This window comes from Thermobia domestica, chromosome 6 (genome assembly GCF_964235325.1).
Source record: "Thermobia domestica chromosome 6, izTheDome1.hap1.1, whole genome shotgun sequence".
NCBI lineage: Eukaryota > Metazoa > Arthropoda > Insecta > Zygentoma > Lepismatidae > Thermobia > Thermobia domestica.
This window is the reverse complement of record NC_137459.1, coordinates 291,731,547-291,755,031: the sequence shown is the minus strand read 5'-3', so window position 1 is coordinate 291,755,031 and position 23,485 is coordinate 291,731,547. Positions and strand designations below refer to the sequence as shown.

The 23,485-nt window shown below is 34.5% G+C and overlaps 1 protein-coding gene across 1 annotated transcript in view; it reads right to left on the bottom strand.

Annotated features, from left to right (window-relative positions):
• Window positions 1-10,107: 10,107 nt before the first annotated feature.
• Window positions 10,108-23,485, bottom strand: part of LOC145687581 (putative receptor-type tyrosine-protein phosphatase mosPTP-1) — a 267,681-nt gene continuing 254,303 nt past the window's right edge. Inside the window, exons 2-3 of the mRNA XM_081761045.1 lie at window positions 10,206-10,544; window positions 10,108-10,145 (exon numbers count right to left, since the gene is read on the bottom strand). Of these exons, the coding sequence (XP_081617171.1) occupies window positions 10,108-10,145; window positions 10,206-10,544 (377 nt within the window). The remainder of the gene's footprint in view (window positions 10,146-10,205; window positions 10,545-23,485) is intronic.

The following is a 23,485-nucleotide window of genomic DNA, read 5'->3' as shown; positions in this document are numbered from 1 at the left end:
ATTCATTTTAATTTTTTGTGTGTTTATTCGTAGAAGAAAGAATTACTGTAATCGAACAATGTACTTACATCAATATATTTTCTCAGTGTGCCCCTTTATAAGCATGTATTTTTTTTAAAGAAAGGAAATGTCTACCTCCACTAAACGGAAACCTGACTTTAACGGAAATTTTTGCAAGTCCCGCTCGATTTCGCTAAAGACAGGTTTCACTCTATTTGTTTGTTTTTACTGTGCTATATTATTATTATTATTATTATTATTATTATTATTATTATTATTATTATTATTATTATTATTATTATTATTCAGTTGGATGCAAATTATTGTCATTTATGTTAAAAGTAAAATAACAAAATTATTTCATTTTATTCAGTAATATATGTCACATGGCTGGTACACACTGTCTTGATGTTTCAGTTTACTTTGTGCTTTGTAGAACCGCTCCTTTACGAAATTCAAAATATGATTTTGCGAACCTAGAGTTTAATTTACGAGCGGAGACGTCTAAGAATTGACAGAGGGGAAGGCATAACTTAAACAAATATCAGTATTACACTATAAATTGGACCATCTTACAGCAAAAAAAAAAAAAAAAAAAAAAAAACCTTTTACATTATTCAGAGTTATTAACTTTTATTATCTCATCAGTATATTTCTGAGTTAGTTTTTATTATGTGTTAAATCATGTTTACGTATTTATTTATTTATGCGAATTTCCGCGTGCTACTGATACGATTGCTACGATAAAATATTTCATCAATGAAACTTGCTTTACAATTTTTAAGAGAAAAACGAGCTCCACCTTATAATGGTAACAACTCATCTAGCTATATTTTCTGATAATGGAAAGGTAGTTTTCAGAACTAAAATGAACACGAAATGAGACATTTGAGTTTAACGTCCCATGAATGTGCCCTTTAGCCTAAAGAAACGGATCATTAAAATAAGTGAATAGTTACATAATTATTGGCGCAATAATAATGTCGAAGGAAAAGAGAGTTTTCCGGAAAAAATACGGACATTATGGTGTCCAATATAAATTTACTTGATGGGTATTGAAGCAGGTACTCCACACACGAAGGTAAACACTGAGCCGCCATACCCCCGGCGGCAATGGGGAAACACTAAAATTATATAAACAAATTACTCCCAACATAGTTCTTTTATTTTCATCATATTGAAAGTTCTATAGATATTTTTCTGTGACGTGGCAGTGTGATTTTCTTTTATTGTTAGTGTCATGTTTAATTTATGACTTCTCGTACTCCATCAGCAAACAGCTCATAATTCTATCAGAAAACTACACTTATGCTCGCGTGACTAATAAAAACCTCACCGAGTAGCCTTTGCATGCTCTACCTTGGAAATATATAACAAATAAAAGCAAATTTGAAGCAAAAATGCAGTGAATAACTCTTTGAATTTCTTATGAAATTGGTTTCAGAATTGAGATTTCATGACGAACCATATATTTTTTTTTCTAAAACACTGTCGAAAACAAGGAACAAAAACGAATGTGTCTTCTACTGAACTGTACAAAATAAGCAAAATAAAGGCCAACCTTTACAAATACGAACAATTGTTGTAAAAATAATTCAATCACATATACACTTGTGATTGCGCATATACCAATTTTATGCGTGTTAGTGGGTAAATCATATTATATAAAATCAGGAAATATATCACACCAATGTTAATTGAGTAATTCGTTTACTTCATTTCAAGATTATTATTATGTTTGTACGTATTTCTTTATTATTATTATTATTATTATTATTATTATTATTATTATTATTATTATTATTATTATTATTATTTTGTTGTGTAACATTCATAACAAATCGTCAAACTTAAGAGACTGATGTTAAAACCCTGTCCAAAAAGAAATTGAATATATACCGTGTATTCTGAAACTCGTGCTTCTGTTCAGTTGGGAGTGATGTTTGAGGGTAAAAGAAGATGTGTCTCGTAAAATCATAATGGTGTATCACATTTTCTAACTTTCGCGTAAACTGGGGAGAAGGTTGACCATTCCCATGGAATTCAATGCATTGACACATACCAAACAAGCCAAAATTAAACTTAAAAAAAAAAAAAAAAACTACTGTTATATTGTTCAATCCCAACCATTGCACCTAATGACAAATTTTACCGGAGACGGCGTTTACCATTGTGTTCGCCCGATCCGCTCATATAAAAAGATATTTTCCTTCCAATTAAGGATATAAAATGAGAAAATAAATAAATAAACAAACAAAAATGTATGGGTCACCGTACGAAACATTTTCCACTCCAATTTCTTAAACTCACGTCTTGCTACAGTTATTAATTCAATGTTTAATTATGAAGTATGTACAATAGGGTGAAGCGATTAGTTTTTTTTCGAAATGCGAATTTGGATAGAAAGCAAAAGTTGCATCATATCATAATACTTTACCATAGAACATTTCAGCTCTCTGAAATAATTTTTAGCCGCGGCGCAAGGGGCCTTAAGTTTGCGAGTTTGTAAATCAATTTCCACTTACTACGTAAGTATTTGGAAGATCTTCGCTGGAAGCAGACAGTAAGTTTTAGTGTAGATAGAGAGCAAAAGATGCATCCTGAATCAGTAGATAACAACAATAACTTTTGTCACTAAAATTATTTTAGCTGGGGCGCAGTTGCCTGAAATTTGGGAATAATTAGATGAAAAGTGATCAACTACAGAAGGCGTATAAGCAGTTTGCTAGTTTGCCATTAAGAAGTTTTTTTTTTTTCTATTTAGTAACAGTCTTTTTCTGGCATAATGAACTTGTTGGTGGTACTGTCACTAGTATAATAGTTTGGTGCGTGGAGATAAGAGGGTACAGAACGAAATCAGGGCGCGCGCTCGTGGAGGTGCTAAAGTCTTGTGCAACTGTTTGGCAGCCTGACGATTTTTATTTGTGTGTTGTACGAGTGCTTGGGACACGTGTTTCTTTGCTACGTTAGTGATTTGATTAGTTTTGCGCTTTCGCAGTTACTGATGGGTTTATTATTTACCACTGTATTGCAACCTAGCATCTGGTGGTTTTGTTTTGTGCTATAAAGAATAAAGATGTCAAAAATCAACCAGGTAGAATATGTCAAGAGCAAAAGAGATGTTTCGTAGTGCAAAAAATCGCGACTGGAGAACGCTTTCAACTTACGAGGACGTTGTGGTATGCTATTTATTTACGCGTCAGCAGCTGAAGGGGCGGAAGTAAAGAACCAGCAGTTAATTTGATTTCCAGGAAGGTGGCGGAAAAGGTGCAAGACATTTGGTAACGTGTTTCAATTCCTGTTGTTTCGCTCGGCCGTGTATCTATAGTGATCAACAGTTACCATAGGAAACTGAAAAATATTTTTAAAATTGGCAGTAAGAGGGAACATGAAAGAAGAAATAAATTACAAGAATTGAAGAAACAGGACAATAAACAGTTTGATATAGCAGTTAGCAAGTGCTTAGATTTCACGGTGTGTTGTTGTACAAGACACTCAAGATGCCTGAATTGGAGAGAGTGTTTTATCAGACCAAAGATAAGTAGAAAAATGGTAATCGGTAGTATTGATGTTGCTTGGACAAAGAAAGAGAAGAAAGGAAAGCCAAAAAGCAACTGGGGTCAAACTTTCAACCAAAGCAGTACCAGTTGCATTATTGAATCTTTAGACTCCTCGTCATCTTTGGAAACAAGAAACGAAGGCAATAAAGAACTAGGGATGGGCAAAACAGGTTTTTATAAAAACCGAAAACCGGTTTCTATAAAAACCGAAACCCGCAAAACCGAACTTTCGGTTTTCTTCAAAACCGGTTCGGTTTTTCACCGAAACCGATTTCGGTTTTCTCCAAAACCGGTTCGGTTTTCACCAAACTGGTTTCGGTGAAAACTTACCGAAAACACATAAAACTATTTCTGTGGAAATGGATTCGTTTTCCGGGGAACAACGAAACACCATTCTGGTCAGAAATAGAACAAATTTTGAAAAAAAAACGGAATCGGTTTTGAAGAAAACCGAAACCGGACTAGGTAAAAAAACGAACCAGTTTTGGAGAAAAACGATAACCGGTTTCGGTGAAAAACCGAACCGGTTTTGGAGAAAACGGTAACCGGTTTCGGTGAAAAACCCAACCGGTTTTGAAGAAAACCGAAACCGTTTTTTTCTAAAAACCGGTTTTTGTGCCCACCACTATAAAGAACACGCTAAAGCTGGATGATATCCTGATTTTAGTTGGAATTATCCTTTAAAGACAAGAAAGCAATCACAGATTAGATGTATGGAAATGAGAACATTCCTCCCAACATTAGCAAAAGTAAAGGAGAAAACCGGCGTGACTGGAAGAAAAATTGCAGCTATTGCTACTGAAGTTCTGAAATATTTTAATATTGTGAGTCCAGAGCAGCTGCAAGACATAATTCATAGAAGTAAAATACAAAGAGAGGTTGCGAAAAATCGTAAAAGTGTAAGAACTAAAGTGAATGTTAATAAAAGGAAACCTCGTACCATATATTTTGATAAGAAGAAAGGCCAAACACTCGTAATGTCCGGCTCCGGAAGTCATAGAGATATGAAGAGGAAAGGACATTATTCTGTCCTTGAAGAGCCGGGTAACAAATTTCTCAGCCATGCCTCTTTGACCGTTTCAGCATCAACAAAGAATATTGCTAGTTCCATCTGCCGCGAATTACAAGAGAATAATGTGGACTTATCATATATGGTAGTTATCGCCTCCGATGGTACTAATACTAATGTTGGGTAAAAATGATGATGATTAGAGTGCTCGAAAGCCATTTAGAGAAGCCCTTGCAGTGGTGCATACGTTTATTGCATATCAGTGAACTGCTACTTCGTCATTTACTGAAAGAAATCAAGGATGTAACTATTTGTACTTTTTCTGGTCCTATAAGTAGATCATTGAAACAAATCCAGTGTGCAGCTTCGGAAAGATTGTTTTTTTCAGAACTCCCTACATACCTAACGTGCGTCATCTCAGTTATGATCAAAGATATTTGTATGGAATATGTCAGTCTGTCATAAGAGGAGGCTGTGATAAAAACCTAGCAGATAAGAAACCTAGGAAACTTGCGCATGTTCGCTGGTTAACAATGGCTCGCGTCTATATATATCAACGCCAAATTCTTCAGTGGAGCTCTAAACTCTCGTTAAGTTCGTAGTAAAAGTATATGCACCAGTGTGGTTCAGCATAAAACTCAAACCTCTTGTCAAATACGGAGCTAAACATTTGTTCTTAACCATACGACTTTCGCGATGTTCGCAAGGACTATAGAAGACTTCTGTCAATAAAGTAATTTCCAGAAATGCATTCTATGCGAATCCTAAAAATATTATTATCACCATGATTGGTGACTACAGATCAGCTACGCGAATCCTTGCTGCTGATAAAATCCTCCAATTCAGGAAACAATGTTAACGTTGTGAAACTCGTTCCTTCCAAGTGCCACTATTAAACTTCACACAGAAATGATAAACTAAAATAGGTGTAAGAACAGAACTGCCAATACTGACTCATATTACAGATGATAAACTGCGAGAAGTTTGTTCTTGAGAAAGTATTCTACAAGTGTTGATATCCCTGAGTTTCCATGTTATACACAAGCAGTGGAAAGATTATTGGAAATACTTAGTGAAGGTTCTTCGTCAGTATGTGGGCCACGAGAGATTTCTTTATTCGTTTCAAATTGACTTGAGAAAATACATGACTACTTTTCAGATAAAGTCGCAGTATTTTGCTTGAAGATGTGAATGAAATTGAAGAGAAGGCTGATATATATATATATATATATATATATATATATATATATATATATATATATATATATATATATATATATATATAGCAAATAAAACTAGCGCAAAGAAAACTAGCCCTAGGAAATTTGCGCATTCTTGCTGGTTAACAATGGCTTGCAGACTTTTGCGTCTATATATATCAACGCCAAATTCTTCAAAGGAGCTCAAAACTCTCGCAAAGTTCGTAGTAAAAGTATATGCACCAGTATAGTTCAGAATAAAACTGAAACCTCTTGCCAAATAAGGAGCAAAAATTTCTTCTTGACATGCATTGTATGCGAATCCTGAAAATATTCTTATTACCATGATTGATAACGAAAGATCAGCTATGCGAATCCTTGCTGCCGATAAAATCCTCTAATCTAGAAAACAATGTAAACGTTCTGAAATTCGTTCCTTCGAAGTGCCACTATTAAACTTCGAGGCTAGTAATTACACAGAAGCGATAAACTGAAATGAGTGTAACAACAGAACCGCTGATACTGACTCATATGACAGATGACAAATTGCGAGAAATTTGTTCTTCAGAAAATACCTAGGTATACTTGTTGATATCTCCATGTCATACGCAAGCAGGGGAAAGATTAGTGAAAATAGTTAGTGAAGCTTTGTCAGTATATGGGCCACCAGAAATTTTTTATTCGTTCCAAAGTTGACTTGAGAAAATACATGACTACAGTATTTTGCTTGAAGACGTGAATGTAATTTATGAAACATTCAACCTAATGGTGGTGGTTGGGTGGGATGGAACTCGAGGGCAGCCACCACCTCGTGGTGACTTCTGGGTTGATGTAGCCTGTAACGTAGAATATGAACTTCGATAACCTTAGAAATCCATTTGGACAGGACAACGAATCTTAACACCTTCAAATTATAGTCTCCTTCAAGCGAAGAGTCGCCTAATAATTACGCAAATGAACAATAATCGTGTATTTATTTTTTAATATATAAAACGTATGGCCCATTGTGCCCCTGCTAAAGACTATTTTAGAGAATTGAAATTTCTGGTGGTAGAGTGCTACAATATGATGCAACTTTTGCCCTATATCCGAATTCGAATTTTTAAAAAAAATATAAAAAAATGAGCTCTTTTCACTAATTAAAAAATCTATCAAACTTAAGGCCCATTGCGCCCCGGCTAAAAATTATTTTAGAGAAATTAAATTTAGCATGGTAAAGTACTACGATATGAAACAACTTTTTCCCCCTATCCAAAATAGAATTTCGAAAAAAAATGTCCCCTTTCCCCTCCGCCCTAATGTACAAGGTCCTATTCGTTTCTGAGAAAAACGAAAAAAAAAAAAAAAAAAACTCATCCCAAGAGTAAACTATCCTTTATGAACTTTCTTCAGGACAAAAGATTTATGTAATGTTCCCAGAATAACGATGAAATATTGATTTATGAAATATGGAAAAAACGACTATTGGTTTTAGAAAATCATCCGAAAAAAACTGCACATTTTTGTTGATTTCCTTTCTGAACAAACAAGTTATGTCACAATGTCAGGTTGCTAATGAAATATTTATTTACGCAATATGAACAAAATCGACTGAGTCATTTCTTTAAAAGAAAACTGTCCGCGAGGAAATCACTCAAAAGAGTGAACTACACTTTGTGATATTCTTTTTTAAAGATAAAGAAGCTATGTCATATTGTCAGGTTGGTAATGAAACAGTTATGTATGAAATACAAAGATGTGTGAGTCGCTTTTGAGAAATTCGTTCAAAAAACAACTCGCCTCGAGGGAAAACTACTTTTTTTTTCGTTTCTGAAGAAAAGATTTGTATTACAGTATAGGTTTGTAAATTAAGTACTAATGTATGAAATTTAAACAAAGTTGTTAAGAGATGTTTTCCAGCAAATCACAAATAGCAATTTTCTCTCTTGAGTGAACTACTCTTAGTTCTGACAAGTAAACCTTACGTTTGGGTGAATCGAGTTGCTGACTGAGATACATATGAGAAAGTAGTACTAAATGTGGTCAGTATTTCAGTGAAGTTGTAGGTGCGAAGCTCCAGGGGTTTAGGAGATACAGCTACCAGAACATCACATGGAAGTATAGAATATTCTTCATACAGTTGGAGGTAAAAGCCCTGTAAGACCTCTTGCAACGACAAAAGGGGAATAACAAATATATGGGTACATATTAGGACTAGGGGGAAGTCATATAGTAAGGGTATACCTGACGGCGGCCATCTTGAAATCCGCCATTTTGAATTAAGGTAAAGTTTTTAAAATAGGAATAGGGTCATGTGATACATGATTTAAGGCTCAAATTTAATCAGAAGAACAATGGTGACGTTAATTTTGATTTACGCGCAATTGGTAAAAAGTTACAGGGAAATTAAATATTGTTGCAGCATATGTATTAGTCCTTTACCCCACCTTGTAAATTTTGTGTTAATGATAATAATTAAATAAAAAGCAGGTGGATAAATATTAGGTCTATGGTAAGAGTTGAATTGATGGTTGCCATGTTCAAATCCGCCATTTTGAATCAGACAAAAGTTTTAAACAAAACGCATAACATTGACACCTTATTAATACCAAATTTTAACATAAATCCAACGGTATAACAATATTTGCTTTATCATTAACCAGCATTCTAGCCCGAAGTCATCTACTGCATTACTCTATTCCCATTTAATTTTGTGCTGGTTAATAATAAAGCAAAAAATTGTTGTACCGTTAGATTTTTGGTAAAATTTGGTATTAATAAGGTATCACTGTTATGCGTTTTGTTTAAAACTTTTGTCTGATTCAAAATGGCGGATTTGAACATGGCCGCCATCAAGGCAACTCTTACCATAGACCTAATATTTATCCACCTGCTTTTTATTTAATTAGTATCATTAACACAAAATTTACAAGGTGGGGAAAAGGACTAATACATATGCTGCAACAATATTTAATTTCCCTGTAACTTTTTACCAATTGCGCGTAAATCAAAATTAACGTCACCATTGTTCTTCTGATTAAATTTGAGCCTTAAATCATGTATCACATGACCCTATTCCTATTTTAAAAACTTTACCTTAATTCAAAATGGCGGATTTCAAGATGGCCGCCGTCAGGTATACCCTTACTATATGACTTCCCCCTAGTCCTAATATGTACCCATATATTTGTTATTCCCCTTTTGTCGTTGCAAGAGGTCTTACAGGGCTTTTACCTCCAACTGTATGAAGAATATTCTATACTTCCATGTGATGTTCTGGTAGCTGTATCTCCTAAACCCCTGGAGCTTCGCACCTACAACTTCACTGAAATACTGACCACATTTAGTACTACTTTCTCATATGTATCTCAGTCAGCAACTCGATTCACCCAAACGTAAGGTTTACTTGTGAGAGTATCAAGTAAATTACACAAATCTCCTAGATAATCTTATGGAATACTTAAGTTTGAAAATTGGCACGAATACGTCGAACACTATGGTCTCTAGGCACATGGACATTTTTACATGGGGGGAACTAACGGTCAATTACACAAAATAACTTTTTCGACATGTAGAGGTCATGTAAATCCATACGTGTAAACCCATTGGAATATGGAATTCGATTTATAACGATCGATCACCACTTATTTTCCCTATTGCCGCTCGAAAATAAAAGAAATGAATGAATTATTTTTCGCGTACTGATTCATTTTAAATGTGGGTACATTTTAAGCACCAATCTCACGAACCTGACTAATTTATTGCGAATGTCACTGTTACAAAGGGAAAAAATAGAAGAAGCGTCCTCTTATCTATTGCAAATTAACCCTGCTCTACACTAACCCTGCACGATGATATTAATTGGTTAGTTTGGAATTTAATCCGCCTCTTCAAACTCAAAAACTCTATGATAAGCGAACTGCAGCTTACTGTAGGGTTCAAATCATATGAACATCGGTTGGTATTTGATCCAGATCCCGCACAAAGATGATGTATACACTAACCATATAAACGTGACAGACATTTCGGAAAAGTGAGTTTATTTGCCTTAATACATAAATTAAGCAGAAGTTGTACGAGTAATAACAACCCATTCTTCAATCGAGAATTGAATGGGCAATGAAGAATGCTCAAAAACAGACAACTAGCCCATTAAGATGACCGAAACAATTTCCAGATATCTCCAAAATAGCCGCTGTATCATTACTCGTTTAAGTAACTTTTACTCTGTTTATACATACATAAAACACACGCGCACACTCCCATCTAGCCACGCACACAATTTCAGATATAACAAGTTGGACATTTGGTTGATTATTCTAGTGAATGAGTGGCATTTTAGCACCACATAGACGTCAGTTTAACTTCTTGAATATTCATCTTTCTTTGAATATGGATCTACAAAATTAAATTCAAATGCACACACAAACATGAATAACAAAACATTCCCGTACTTACCTTCAACGATGAGCTTAACAATTGATTCGGGCTTTGGCCTATTATTAACAAGACAACTGTATTCTCCACTGTCATCAGCAGTAACCGGATGGAAATGAAGTGCATAAGTGTCAGGTAACAGAGTCATTCTGTTTCTGTTCTCCCAGACTGTGGTGCTTTCGCTCGAATATTCGACAAGTTTCACTTCCGACCCCGTACTTAAAACTGATCTTTGAGCGCAGCCTTTGCACCGCCATTCTAGCATCAACACTAAGGAATGTTCAGTCACACCTGGGCAAGGAATCGTTACGTTTGAACCCGCCTCTGTGTATACGTTCTCCACCGAAACGGCTGTTACATCTGCAAGGAAGAAAATATGAATAAAATCAATGACAATTTTAATTATCATGAATATTATTAACTATTTGTACATAGTTAAAAGTCCATTATTTTAATTTAACTAAAAAAGTTGGAAAATTAGTTATAACATTATATTTCTTGTCATGCAGCGTGACAAATGCACTCTATCAAACAATTATTTACATTATTCATTGCATCGAATGTTTTATCCTCGATTTCGAAGTTAATCTAAAACTCTAAAGAGGATCGCAGTCACTATTTACATGCTACAACTGCATGTTAAAAAATTTTGGGGCAATTCTCATTTTGGGGGGGAATCCTTCCCTAACATAAATAGATAAGCTACTGAAGCCAGATTTTTATATATAATTATAAAGCTGGGTTCATATTCATTCATTAACTGAATAGATTTATGTGGAGCACATCTACAGTTTTGGGAACAAACAAAAATATAAGGAACATAATTCCTGAGATTCATTAAATATGACAGTCCAACAATAATCACAATATTTTCAAAATAACTGAAGTGTCCCTTTACTTAGATAAAGAATGACACTGTAGATACAATTTAAGTTCACATTCAGCCCCGATTAGCACCCAAAGATGGAACTATGACGTGTAAAAGTAACTGAAAATGGCTGATACTGGTCTTGAATTCATAGTTTTTGGGATCGCTGAAATGAATTCTGATTGTCTCAATGCCGTTTAAGTCCAAGTTAATCCCCATTTGCTGAGGGTAGGGTGGGAGAGGGAAAAACATAATGTAAAAAATGACTGAGATTTGTGTCGAATTCATAGTTTTCGGGTTCGGGAAAACGTCTGGCTTGTTTGAAATGACTACTGCAAGATAGTTAGTACCCACTTGGAAGTGTTTTCTTAATTCATATCAATTTGATTAAATACATACTCTGTGCTGGTACGGTGTTTCAATATTTATAATAAAAGTAAAGTATTTTCAGTATTTTTTTCATTACACTTTCATTGAAAATAAATATTCTAAGGGACAGTGTATTTCAACTACTATAACCGTAAAACTAAGCCCTGGCCTGTTTCCTTCCTCATCATTTTCTCACGATTGTTAAATTTTCCAGTATAAAAAGACCATGGCAGCTTTAATTTTATGTCTTCTGCTCTAGTATGATTTTTTAAATGTTTATTATGTCAGGTTTTCTTGCATGACCGGAAGTCAAATCCATGTTTTAATTAAAACATCGAACTAATATAAGTATGCATATAATAGTCAATTGATATACTCGGATCATGTTCCGAAGAAATATGGACCAATATGTGTTCGTTCCCAGCAACTGTCAGCCAATATATAAAACTGCCCTTTGAAGTATACGTCATAGAAAAATATAATTTTAAGTTCACTTAGTTCTATTTCACTAGTGGATTAGTTACTGTTTTATTCATTTATTGATTGCAAAAGATCTATTAGTTAAAAGGGGATCCGAATCACACTCGGTATGTTTTATCCAAAACAAATATCGAACCCAAGATGGAGCACGGAATCGCACATACAGAAAGAAAGAGCGTTAACGTGGGCATGATAGCTACAGCTCACAGATGATGAGAAGAACCCTAGCAGAAGTAATGTGACCTAGGTATGGGCTTGCCTACTTTTCGCGCGGGGGTTTTAAATGACATCATGGAATAGCACACATATAACTTTACTCGGAGTAGCAGATGACATCTAAGTATAGACCACACCTCAAAAACCGAAAATGGAATTGACCGTGTCATTGAACTTTCCCCGCTTCCCCTGTTTTAGGGTTCTTCTCGTTATCTGTGAGCTGTACAACTCTCTTCTACTGTGTCATTTGCTATGTGCTGTCGTCAACAAAAGTTAACTCATTTTCTGTGCATAAGCGATCTTTTTTTGTCAAATAGTGTATTATTTTCTTTTTCTTTTGTTGATGACTTAAAATGCATAAACACTTTGTTATTATTATTATTATTATTATTATTATTATTATTATTATTATTATTATTATTATTATTATTATTATTATTATTATTATTACTCTAGTAATGTCTTACTGCTCATATACCGTAGTATACACATAAAGTCAGCAGGTACTCTTTGCTTGAATTGCAAAATCCAAGACAGAACTCACAGACCTTATTTACGTGTATTTATTTTTCTCCACAAAAAATAGAGAAAGAAAGAGAGACTAGTCATACTTTTTTTTTTTGCTATTTTTAATCTATTATTATTTCACATTCACATTTCTCGAAAGATAAACTTGTTTACTCTTATACTTTTCGCTACCATAATATTTTCGTACTTCCAATGTTTACAATATTTTGATAGTTCTCGATATATTGACTAAGTTCCGATATGTTGTGGAAATCGATTTTTGATATCAAAATACAGATACTGTACAATTTTGTGGAATTCGAGACAATAAAAGAGTGTGTCCATGGTTTAGAACCGCATTGCGTACTGAAACCGGACCACACCTACAGAAAATACAAATGCATACACGCATATCTAGAAATTATCAAGTACATGCAGTTCAGTCAGTGGCGTACGCAGAGGAGGGTTTCAGGTTTTAACCACCGTCAACAAGGTATTATTTAAAAAAAACGCATTTATGATATTAAAATTACACACAAAATTCCTCAAAAGATATGCATTAGGGAACTAAAACCTCAGTTATGAAATTATATGCACGCCACTGAGTTCAATTAATCTTGATACTAAGGACTTCAGTATTTTACAATCAAAACTGATAATAATTCGCTTCAACTAATGTAAGCAATATTTATTTCTTACATATAATGCGTTATATGTTTTCAAAATATTACTCTTTCTGTTTTTATAGTAAACTGGGAGGTTTGTATTGTGCAGGCATATCATATGAAATATATATATATATATATATGGAGGCACGGTGGCTCAGTAGTAGAGCGAGTACACCTCATTCGAGGGGTTCCTGTTTCGGTTTCCACGGGGTATTCTCATTTCGAACCACATTCTCATTTTACCAATTATTCCATCATCATTCATTTGCTTTAATCATCGTCTCCCTGGGAGCCAAGAGCATATTTGTGGGACGTAAAACTGAAATATTAGTTTTTTTTTCCACTATCAATCTGATTCTTATGAATAATTTGACCCTCAGAGTTCATTGTCAACAACAACAACAACAAAAAGGAACTAAAAATACAGAAAACATTTTCCAAAATAACTACATGCTATGTAACTGAGTACATTAAGAGAGTAATGGGTTATGCAATGGTTCAGCCTGTTCCGCAAATATATTAATTAATATTATTGTTTGCGGACGTCGTAAACAAAACGAAACAAAAACTCATAAATGTCTCATGTAAAACAACATATATTTACTTCAGAGCAATGTAATATTTTATGGATAACATAATATATTTTATAACGCATAAATCCGTTCATAAACCACAAGAAAATAAATAAAACAAATAATTTTATGATAATAGCATAAATTGTAGCAAGTAAAACAAAGTAAGGAAAATACACTTAGACCCTAAACTTATATGCAACTATGTACGCTGATATTATGAAGCAATATGCACCTTATTACAGAATTATTTATGAAATATTTCGCACACACACACACACACAAGAAGAAAACACACTTCAACAGCAATATATTAAATCTACTTTGAAAAGTATTATATATATATATATATATATATATATATATATATATATATATGTGTGTGTGTGTGTGTGTGTGTGTGTGCGTTGCACAATACTAATTGCACAAGAAGCAACACCTAATATTATATTTTGATTTATTTCTTACTTAATTTACATAAATACTGGAAGTATATAAATTGAGTTATTTCAATGTCAGAGGAGCATATTAATAGATTTTCATATGGAGAAATTGCATGTATGTAGTCTCGGCTGCGTAAAGGAGGCCCGTATGTCTAAATAATCGAATACGAAATATATTTACATAAAAATGTCTACTTTTTTTCAGAAAAAGTGTGAAGCACCAGAGAGTATCGAACTACCGTATACTTATTTCTTAACAAATCCTATATAAAAATGACAATAGGTGCACAAATACTTCAATATTGAGCTAACCGAGTTTGTTCTAACTATTCTGTAGACCTGGAATCAACTGTCTTACGAAAAATCGTTAGATGGTTACGATCATCAAGTAAAATTACATTTGTATGCATTTTTTTCTTTTTCTTTTTCTTTTTTTTTTCTAAATCTACGGGCTAGTTAACTATCAATGTTTAGTTATGCAGAATACAGTCACATACTTGATGGAATTGTGTTATTTGAACTCCCGATTGGTTGGCTTTCTTGATTAATTAAAAGTTTTTTGTTAAAGAAACAATAAATACAGAAATGATGTAATCCAATCGTGATTGGTAACTCCTGTACACAAAAAGGAATCAAGCCACACTATTTGCGATATTTTTCAGATCTTATTTAAAGAAAAAGCTATAAACTAACTTATGTGCAGTTTTGATCATACAACATTTAAAAGATTGAAGTGTTGCTTTTCTTTAGTTTTGTTTAACATGACAGTACAATTAATGTTGCTGGTTCACAAATTACAGCAACACTCCTAAGTATTGATAATGGAACATGGAATATCATTTATTAAACATAGAAAACCATCAAAGTAACGTGCATGCACGCTATCTGAACACACTATGACCTTTTCACTTTCGATCTTTAGTCATTGTTCGTGTCAACAGTTAGGAAAACGATAACGAGTGTCATCGATAGCTCCTTCTCTCCCCCAACGAATACTATTCCCCTCCATCACTTTGGGATGCATATGTATGTACGTTTGTATGTCTGCTTCCGACAGTCATACACATGTTACACTCGTATTACCCCTCGCATTCATGTGGCATGGTGCGCCGAAAAGCATCAGGATATCCTGTGTGGGACGATCAATGACCAATGCGGAAATATTTAACATAGTGTTCATGAAAATTTCAGCAAACGTTGCGACTTACGCAAGAACAGTGAAGTTCCCTATACCGGAGAATACACTTGAAATGAGTTTAATAAACGGGCAATTACATTCTGTTTCTGCAGAATTATATTAAGCGCATCCAGTGTTAACTAGTTGAAGTGAAATGTGAATAATAGTTCCTTACTGTGACATATGAATATTGAAAAGTTCAGCTTTAGATCTCACACATTCAGTTTTAAAACAACATATATGCTGCTCATTTGGTTGATTAGAGTTTAATCTATCTTTCCAGCACCCGCACTATACAAGATAGGGCTTAGTGTTTAAACTGGGATCCAGACTGCTATTGAATTATTATCCAAGCGGAAATCGATCGCCAAACTAGCAACACAAAATGCATACGCCATAGCTAGTCCGATACGAATGGGTACTCACAGCATAATGTTCTAGGCATATATATCGATTCCATACATACATGCAAATACAATTTTAAAAAGTAGGGCACACGGTGGATCAGTGGTAGAGCGCTTACCTCTGGTGTGTGAAGTCCCTGATTCGATCCCCGGTCAATTAAGTTTGTGATGGACAACATGTCCGTGGGTTTTCTCGGGGTACTCCCGTTTCCTTGCACTTTCTCATTCCGCCATTTTTCCATTTTAATTCACTTGCTTTGACCATCGTCTCCTTTAGCTGAAATGTCATAAACGTAAGACGTTATACTGAAAAATTCCATTTCTTGAAGACAAACATGTATTGCTAATTAGTTTTGCATCGTCCATTAGTTTCATTTTTTTTTTTTTTTTTTTAATTTCTGTGGTTCTTTCTTGAAGACAAAACATTTTTTGCTAAATAAATAATATAATCCAGTTATGAACTTTAAGGGGTTATGATACGCATTTCAACCGATCGACACATCACAGGGAAAACCAACACAGACACAAGTCCGAACTGCTGATTAACCACCAAACACCGACATACACTGAAGGATTATCTTAACTAGACCTATATATAAAACTACATGAGCTGACAAATTATTGAGCACTTCCTGTAGGGATACAATGATTAAATTTGGCATGGCTGTACCTTTCCGGAACTAACCGACAGGAAAATTGCCAAAAGTGAATATATATATATATATATATATATATATATATATATATATATATATATATATATATATATATATATATATATATATATATATATATATATATATATATATATATATATAATTTTTAGGGGGTCTAAAGAGGGGATGAAGAATTTCCCCATGCTATTTAAATGGGCCTTTTTTAGGACTTATAATTTAATACAGTGAAACCTCCCTTAACGGACACCTCTATGATAGGGACAGATTTTTTGTCCCGGCAAAAATTTATGTTCTCTTACGGAACAAAACCCTCCCTTTTACGTACACTCTGAGATACGGACGCAGACAGTCCTTTTTTCCCCAAACGTTTCAACAACCTCTTCATAACGGACAGGAATTATTCTCAGTTCTGCGATATATTACAGTAGACAGAAAAGTCTTTTCCCAACAGGTGTATCTATCATGAGTCTAGACCGGTGAACCATCAAACAGAAAAGCTTCAAGCTGAAATTGAAATTATTTTTTCTGCCCTCAATACACTACTTTCTGTTGGAAATCATAGAAAACCTTCAATAAGTAATAACACTCATGTAGGGTCAGCCGTGTGGCCAAGAATTCTATACGAAAAATATTCCCTTCCCTAACAAATTTAGTCCTTTTTCCTCTGGGCCTTGATTTTTTTCCCGACAATTTCATAGATAACAAAACAAACGCTGTTTGCTTTACAGTAACATTTTCAACGAACAATATTTCCTCTTACTTTTCCAAAAAAAGTAACATTTTTCTTTTACTTATGATACTGGAACAAGTCTGGGTTGGAGTTTTCCAGGCATCCTTTTTCACTTTTCCTAAGAGGATATTCTTTGTGACTGGGGCTGAGTCAATAAACATATGTAATCACAATAACTTGCTTTTTCATCCATTCCGCCAGTACACATACATACATACACACATTTCTTTTTTTTTTTCTGCAACCGTACTAAGAATTTTCAGAGGACACTTGCTAATGAGTTTAACCGGTTAGTTGATTCCTAACGCATCTTTTGAGAAGGTCCTGAGAATTTGAAATATATTAAAAACGCTTTCCCTTCCACTTTCCCCTCCTATGTAGGAATAAAATTATTACCATACACGCATTATCTTTTGCAATATACGAATATATTAACACATCCCCAGCAATAATACTATTTAACAGAAATCAATTTCTTCTTCATCCCTCCCAGTAATTCAAATACATACCAAATAGAGTATTTTCATATTGAATTTTACGTAGTTATGCTCATACATAATGTATTTACTGTATATTACTGCATACAGTTACCGTTTCGAGAAATTAAATTACTGTAACCTCTCTGTAACGTACACCTCTCAGTAACGGACACCTCTCAGTAACGGACAAAAAATCATGTCCCATTGGTGTCCTTTATTGAGAGGTTTCACTGTATTTTAGGTACTTAGAACTGGAATAAAAACTTGAAATTCGGTATGCTTGTACATTTTTGTTAGCACTACCTAAGTAAATCAGTAAAAATAAAAATATCCAACTTTAGAGTGGTTTTATAGGGAACTAAAAAATCTTTCTCATGTTATTTATATGGAACACTTCTACACCCCCAAATTATTGAGCACTTTCTGTAGGGTTACAATGATTAAATTTGACATGATTGTAGATTTTCGAGACTAACCGACAGAAAAATTGCCAAAAATGAATATTTTTAATTTTTAGGGGATCTAGAGAAGAGGTGAAGAAATTCCCCATGCTATTTAAATGGGCCTCTTTTTGGACCTATAATCTCATATTTTAGGTACTTGGAATTGAAATAAAAACTTGAAATTTGGTATGCTTGTACGTTTTTGTTAGCGTTAACTAAGTAAATCGCTAAAATACAAATTTCCAACTGTAGAGTGGTTTTATGAGGAACTGAAAAATCTTCCCATGCTATTTACATGGGAAATCTTCTACACCCCAAAATGTTTACGGACTTCCGACAGGACTAGAATGATGAAATTTCGTAAGAGTGTAGCCTTCCGAGACTAACGTACAGGAAAATTGCCAAAAGTGAATATTCTTTAATTTTTAAGGGGTCTAAAGGGGGGAGAAGAAATCCCCATGTTATTTAAATGGGCGTTTTCTTAGGATACAAAATATTATCTTTTGCATAGTTGAAATACGAAAAAAAAAAAACTTGAAATTTGGTAGAATTGTGGATTTAAGAGATGCGAGGCCGTAGGCCGAGCAAACGCGGGGGCCTAGGGGCGGAGCCCCCAGCTAGCCAAAGGCTAGTTTAGAATTATATGAGCGGCTCAAGGAAAGACGTAAACGCCACTTCCGGTGAAGATGAGTTACTAGGTGGAATAGGTTGGGGATCGGGACACATAACATTGATTTGCTTGTTTAATTTAGCGTCCTTTTCAGGAGTGAGACTATATGAGACATTTAACTACTTATTAACGTGGAATACGAACCGTATGAGCTCCCGGCGGAAATTGAGCCCGGCTTCCCCACAGCAAAGGCGCGTACGATAACCGTTTAGCCACGAGAGAGCCCTCGGAACACAGAACAGCATGCAAAAATATTAATTTCGGAAACTATAGATGGAAAGTGAAGCTTGTTTTTGTGTCATTAAATTGCGTTCATGACAATGCTGAACGTTATTTTCCTCGAAATTTAGAAAATGTAGCATGCTATTGTCTTCCACCGAGCCGCTCATATATGCAATTGAAGAAACTTGTTGCAAGTGGCATATCAATGATGGCAAAATTCTTACAAAGGTTATTATGACGGAAGTTATTATTATTGTTGTCATTATATTATTATTATTATTATTATTATTATTATTATTATTATTATTATTATTATTATTATTATTATTATTATTATTATTATTATTAAAATAATGTAAAGCCGAGGTCGATGGAGGGTTTTCTTGAGTCGAATCACAGACAATGACTGAATTCAAAGTTTATGGTTTTCCCATCTTTAAAAATTAGAAGCTAATATTCATTAGTTAATACTTACGTGCCAACTTATATTACTGATGTACAGACATTTTCTGATTTTAATAAATATCCGTTGATAAATATGTATGAAATCCACAGCGACTGTGATTCACGTATTGATTTTAAAAAAAAATATTTTGTTATGTAGATATTTTTCTTATTACTTTCCTCTTAAGAAAATGTTCACCCGTCTCCGTTTCTCAGTTATCTGGACAAATCCACAAAATGTGTTATTTTTCTCAAGATGGTTCTGCCATCCAATTTTATAAATATAACACTGTTGAGGTTTTATTCTTTTATTTTCCCCCTATCAGTTCATAAATGCGTTAAAACATGACGTTACAAGTTTCTTTGGCAATGTTTCATTTTCAAGAAAAGGAAGATCGATGCTACTTCTACAGTCGTAACATTTCCTAAAACTAGCAAACCGTAAAGTGGGGTCTGAAAGGCTTTTTAAAACATCCTTAATCTTACCGATTTAAGATGGCTGTGTTGGAGAAGGAAGTGCCGCGCTTGCGTTTTCAACCGATTGCTGTGATGTGCTTTATTTTTCTTCTTACTTTTTAAAGGTGTTTTGTGAAGCTGCAGTAGCACAGGATGAGTTTTCTCGTTAATCATCTTGGGTGTCAGCAGACAGCCTGGCTGACTGACGCCTGATTTCTATCGAGTAGTTGAGCAGAGAGAGAGGAGCAAAGAGTTGGGTCCTGTTTGCCCTCTGCAGCTTGCGCGACGAAATCTCACCAAGGAATTCACGGAGGTTGGTCTACTTGAGATCGCTCAACAGTCACTACCTCGAGATCGAAGAAAATGCCCATAGTAGCTTGTAAGGAGACATGTAAAGAATACAATCATAATCAGCCTGATACTAAGATTCTTTTTTTTTACTTTGTTCGTTTGCAAAAAAAAAAAAAAAAAAATGTTGGTTACTGTTGCTCCTGGGAATGATAAACACAATTTTCTAAATGTTTTTTTATCTAAATTTATGTTGGGATCTCCTTTGACGTTTAGGAGTATACGATAAGGAAGTACGTGCGTTAGGAGTTGAAGCTTCATTCATGTTAGAATAGATTTGATGTGAAGTCAATTTTCCCAAAATTCTTCACTCCGTCTCCGCCATTGATTGTCAGGGAAAGTATTTGATTAATAAACCTTATTTTATACATACATAAATTTGAGCTAATTCAGGTTCATGTCACTAGTAATATTGAGGTATGTAATGATCGCTTTTTTTCAGTCCGATTTTTTTTAAAGTCTAAAATAAATATTTAGTTTATTCCATCATTCGTTTGTAAATCAATGCTGATACTGTTTACAAACTATGTAAGAAAGGTCATTCCTCTCTTCCTAAGACCCTCCTCGAAAAACAAAGCATAATTTTCATTGAATATACATAAGTCAACATCTGAAATTTAAGAAATAACACGCTGCGTTTAGCGAATATTTATAAATGTTGTTATAAAAAAAACTAATATCTCCCCAGTATCCTCTGTAACCTTAGATGTTTTTATGTTAGGTTTAAAACATCGAAATAGGCTTAAACACAAACTATTTGCTGAGCAAAACAATATATTCACATTAAAAAAAAGAATACTTACGTGTTAATGTGAATATATTGTTTTGATCAGCAAATAGTTTGTTTGTGTTTAAGTATATACAAAGCAAAGCTTCTACTTATGGAAAATATTAAATTGGCTACAAATACCGTACATAAATATAAGATAATAAAAACAGTTTTGTCGCTTTTTCACCCACCACTTTTGAACGTCGATATGTCACCTAACACGTACCTGGAAAATCAGAAATAGTCTCCATCAACATAGACGACCTTCTGCCAACGTTCTGGAAGGCCATGGACTCCATCGCGCTGAACTTGGTGGGCCGTGAAGCGATGGAGGTATCAAGTGCATTTTGGACCTCTACTTGGGATTAGAATTGGCGTCATGGTGATTGTCCAAGAAACTGAAAAGGTGATAGTCGTACGGTGCACTACCTTGGGGAGTATAGTGGATGCAATTGTGTTTCCCAGCCAAGGCGTAGAATGGTGTCCCGGATCATCGTAGCCATGTGGGGCTTCGTGTTGTCCTTTGCGATTTATAAATGCTAGCTGCAGAGTTTTGAGTTTTTCTTGAATATGGCTCAACTGCTGAAAGTACACAGTTGCATTAATGTTCTTACTAACTGGTAGCAGTTCCCGATGCATGATGCCGCGAGCACTCCACCAAACACACAGGAAGACTTTCTTCTGGTGCATTGCTGGTTTCGGTCGTTTTAGAACCGGTTCAAGGGATGTTAACCAATGATGACGACGCCGTGGAACTTCGTACATGATCCACTTCTCATCACATGTCCCGAAATGGCTCTTTCCTCGGACGAGACAGCAAAGAAACACGGTGTCCGCTCGCGTTGCCTTCTGGTCCGGAGTCAAATCATGTGGGACCCATCGACCCAACTTCTAGTGCTTCCCAAGTTGATGGAGGTGCTGCCGACTGGATTCTCCACTCGCACTGAATTGTAGTTCCAGTTCCTCACATGTCTGACCACTTCGTCTCAATTGCTGCCTGAATATCTTCATTTTGTACATGTGTTGGTCTTCCGGCAAGTGGTACGTCTTCGAGGGTTTCGTCACCGTCCTTAAACGTGTTAAACTATCACTGCCCTGTTCGCGTAGTCACGATGCCCTCACCGAAGGCTTGGCATGTCTTCTGTCCCGCTATGTTCAAGAACTTCGTCTTAAAAAGTTCGTTACTGAATTTTCTATGTCTGTGAATCACTCTTATTTGAGATTTTCCATTTCAATTTTGAACCCTCCATTCGATAGGGCATCAAAAAACTATCTGAGAAAGTGATGGAATATTTCGTGTCACTCTTACCGTTTCAGATATTAGCAAAAAAAAATCCGGATTCCGAAGATATTAGGAGCAATATATCATGAACCATAAGTTATAGAGAGATGATATTGACATTGGTCAATACCTAGGAGAATGGTGAACATTTTTGTATTAAATAGTAACTAGTGGCCACTGGCCAACTGGACACCGATCTCTAGATATAGGCCAAAAAGATCGTATTTCGGGAGATTTAAGGAGCCATATCTCGGGAACCTTAAGTCATAGAGAGATGATATTTTGAGTTGCGAGAAACAGAAGAAGGTGCAGATTTACTTTTACATGTAGAAACAATCACATTTATCCTTCCCGCTCTATCCCTCCTTTCTTTTAAGTTCTTTCTGGCAATGCTCTTGGGACATTATCAGCTGCATTTTTTTAGGTTTGTTTTTGTGGTGACTGAAAATCATAAGAATTGAAAGAGAGACTGATAATAAAAATACTTAACTTCCATTATTCTCAATAAGGAACCTCTAAAAAATTTAATGTAAGGTAAATTTACTAGACTAGTATACAAATTCTTGCATCCGAAGAAAACTCATGTCAAAAGTAAACTATTCTTGTGAATATTTTCATACAGAACATCCGGTTTGAAAATAATAATAATAATAATAATAATAATAATAATAATAATAATAATAATAATAATAATAATAATAATAATAATAATAAACTCATTCCTAAGAATAAAATACCCCTTGTTGATTGTTTCATGAAATATGACTTGTCCTATGCAATATGAACAAAATTGTCTGACACTTTTGAAAAAATCACCGCCTGCAAAATAATAATAATAATAATAATAATAATAATAATAATAATAATAATAATAATAATAATAATAATAATAATAATAATAATAATAAACTATCCCTTGTGGAATATTTCAGGAGTAATTACTTATGTCACATTATCAGATTAATAATGATATATTTATTTATGAAATATAGACAAAATCTTCTCCCTCTCTCTCTTTTTTTTTAAGAAAATCACACGAATGGATGAATCGGCATGAGACATCCTTTGCAAATGTCT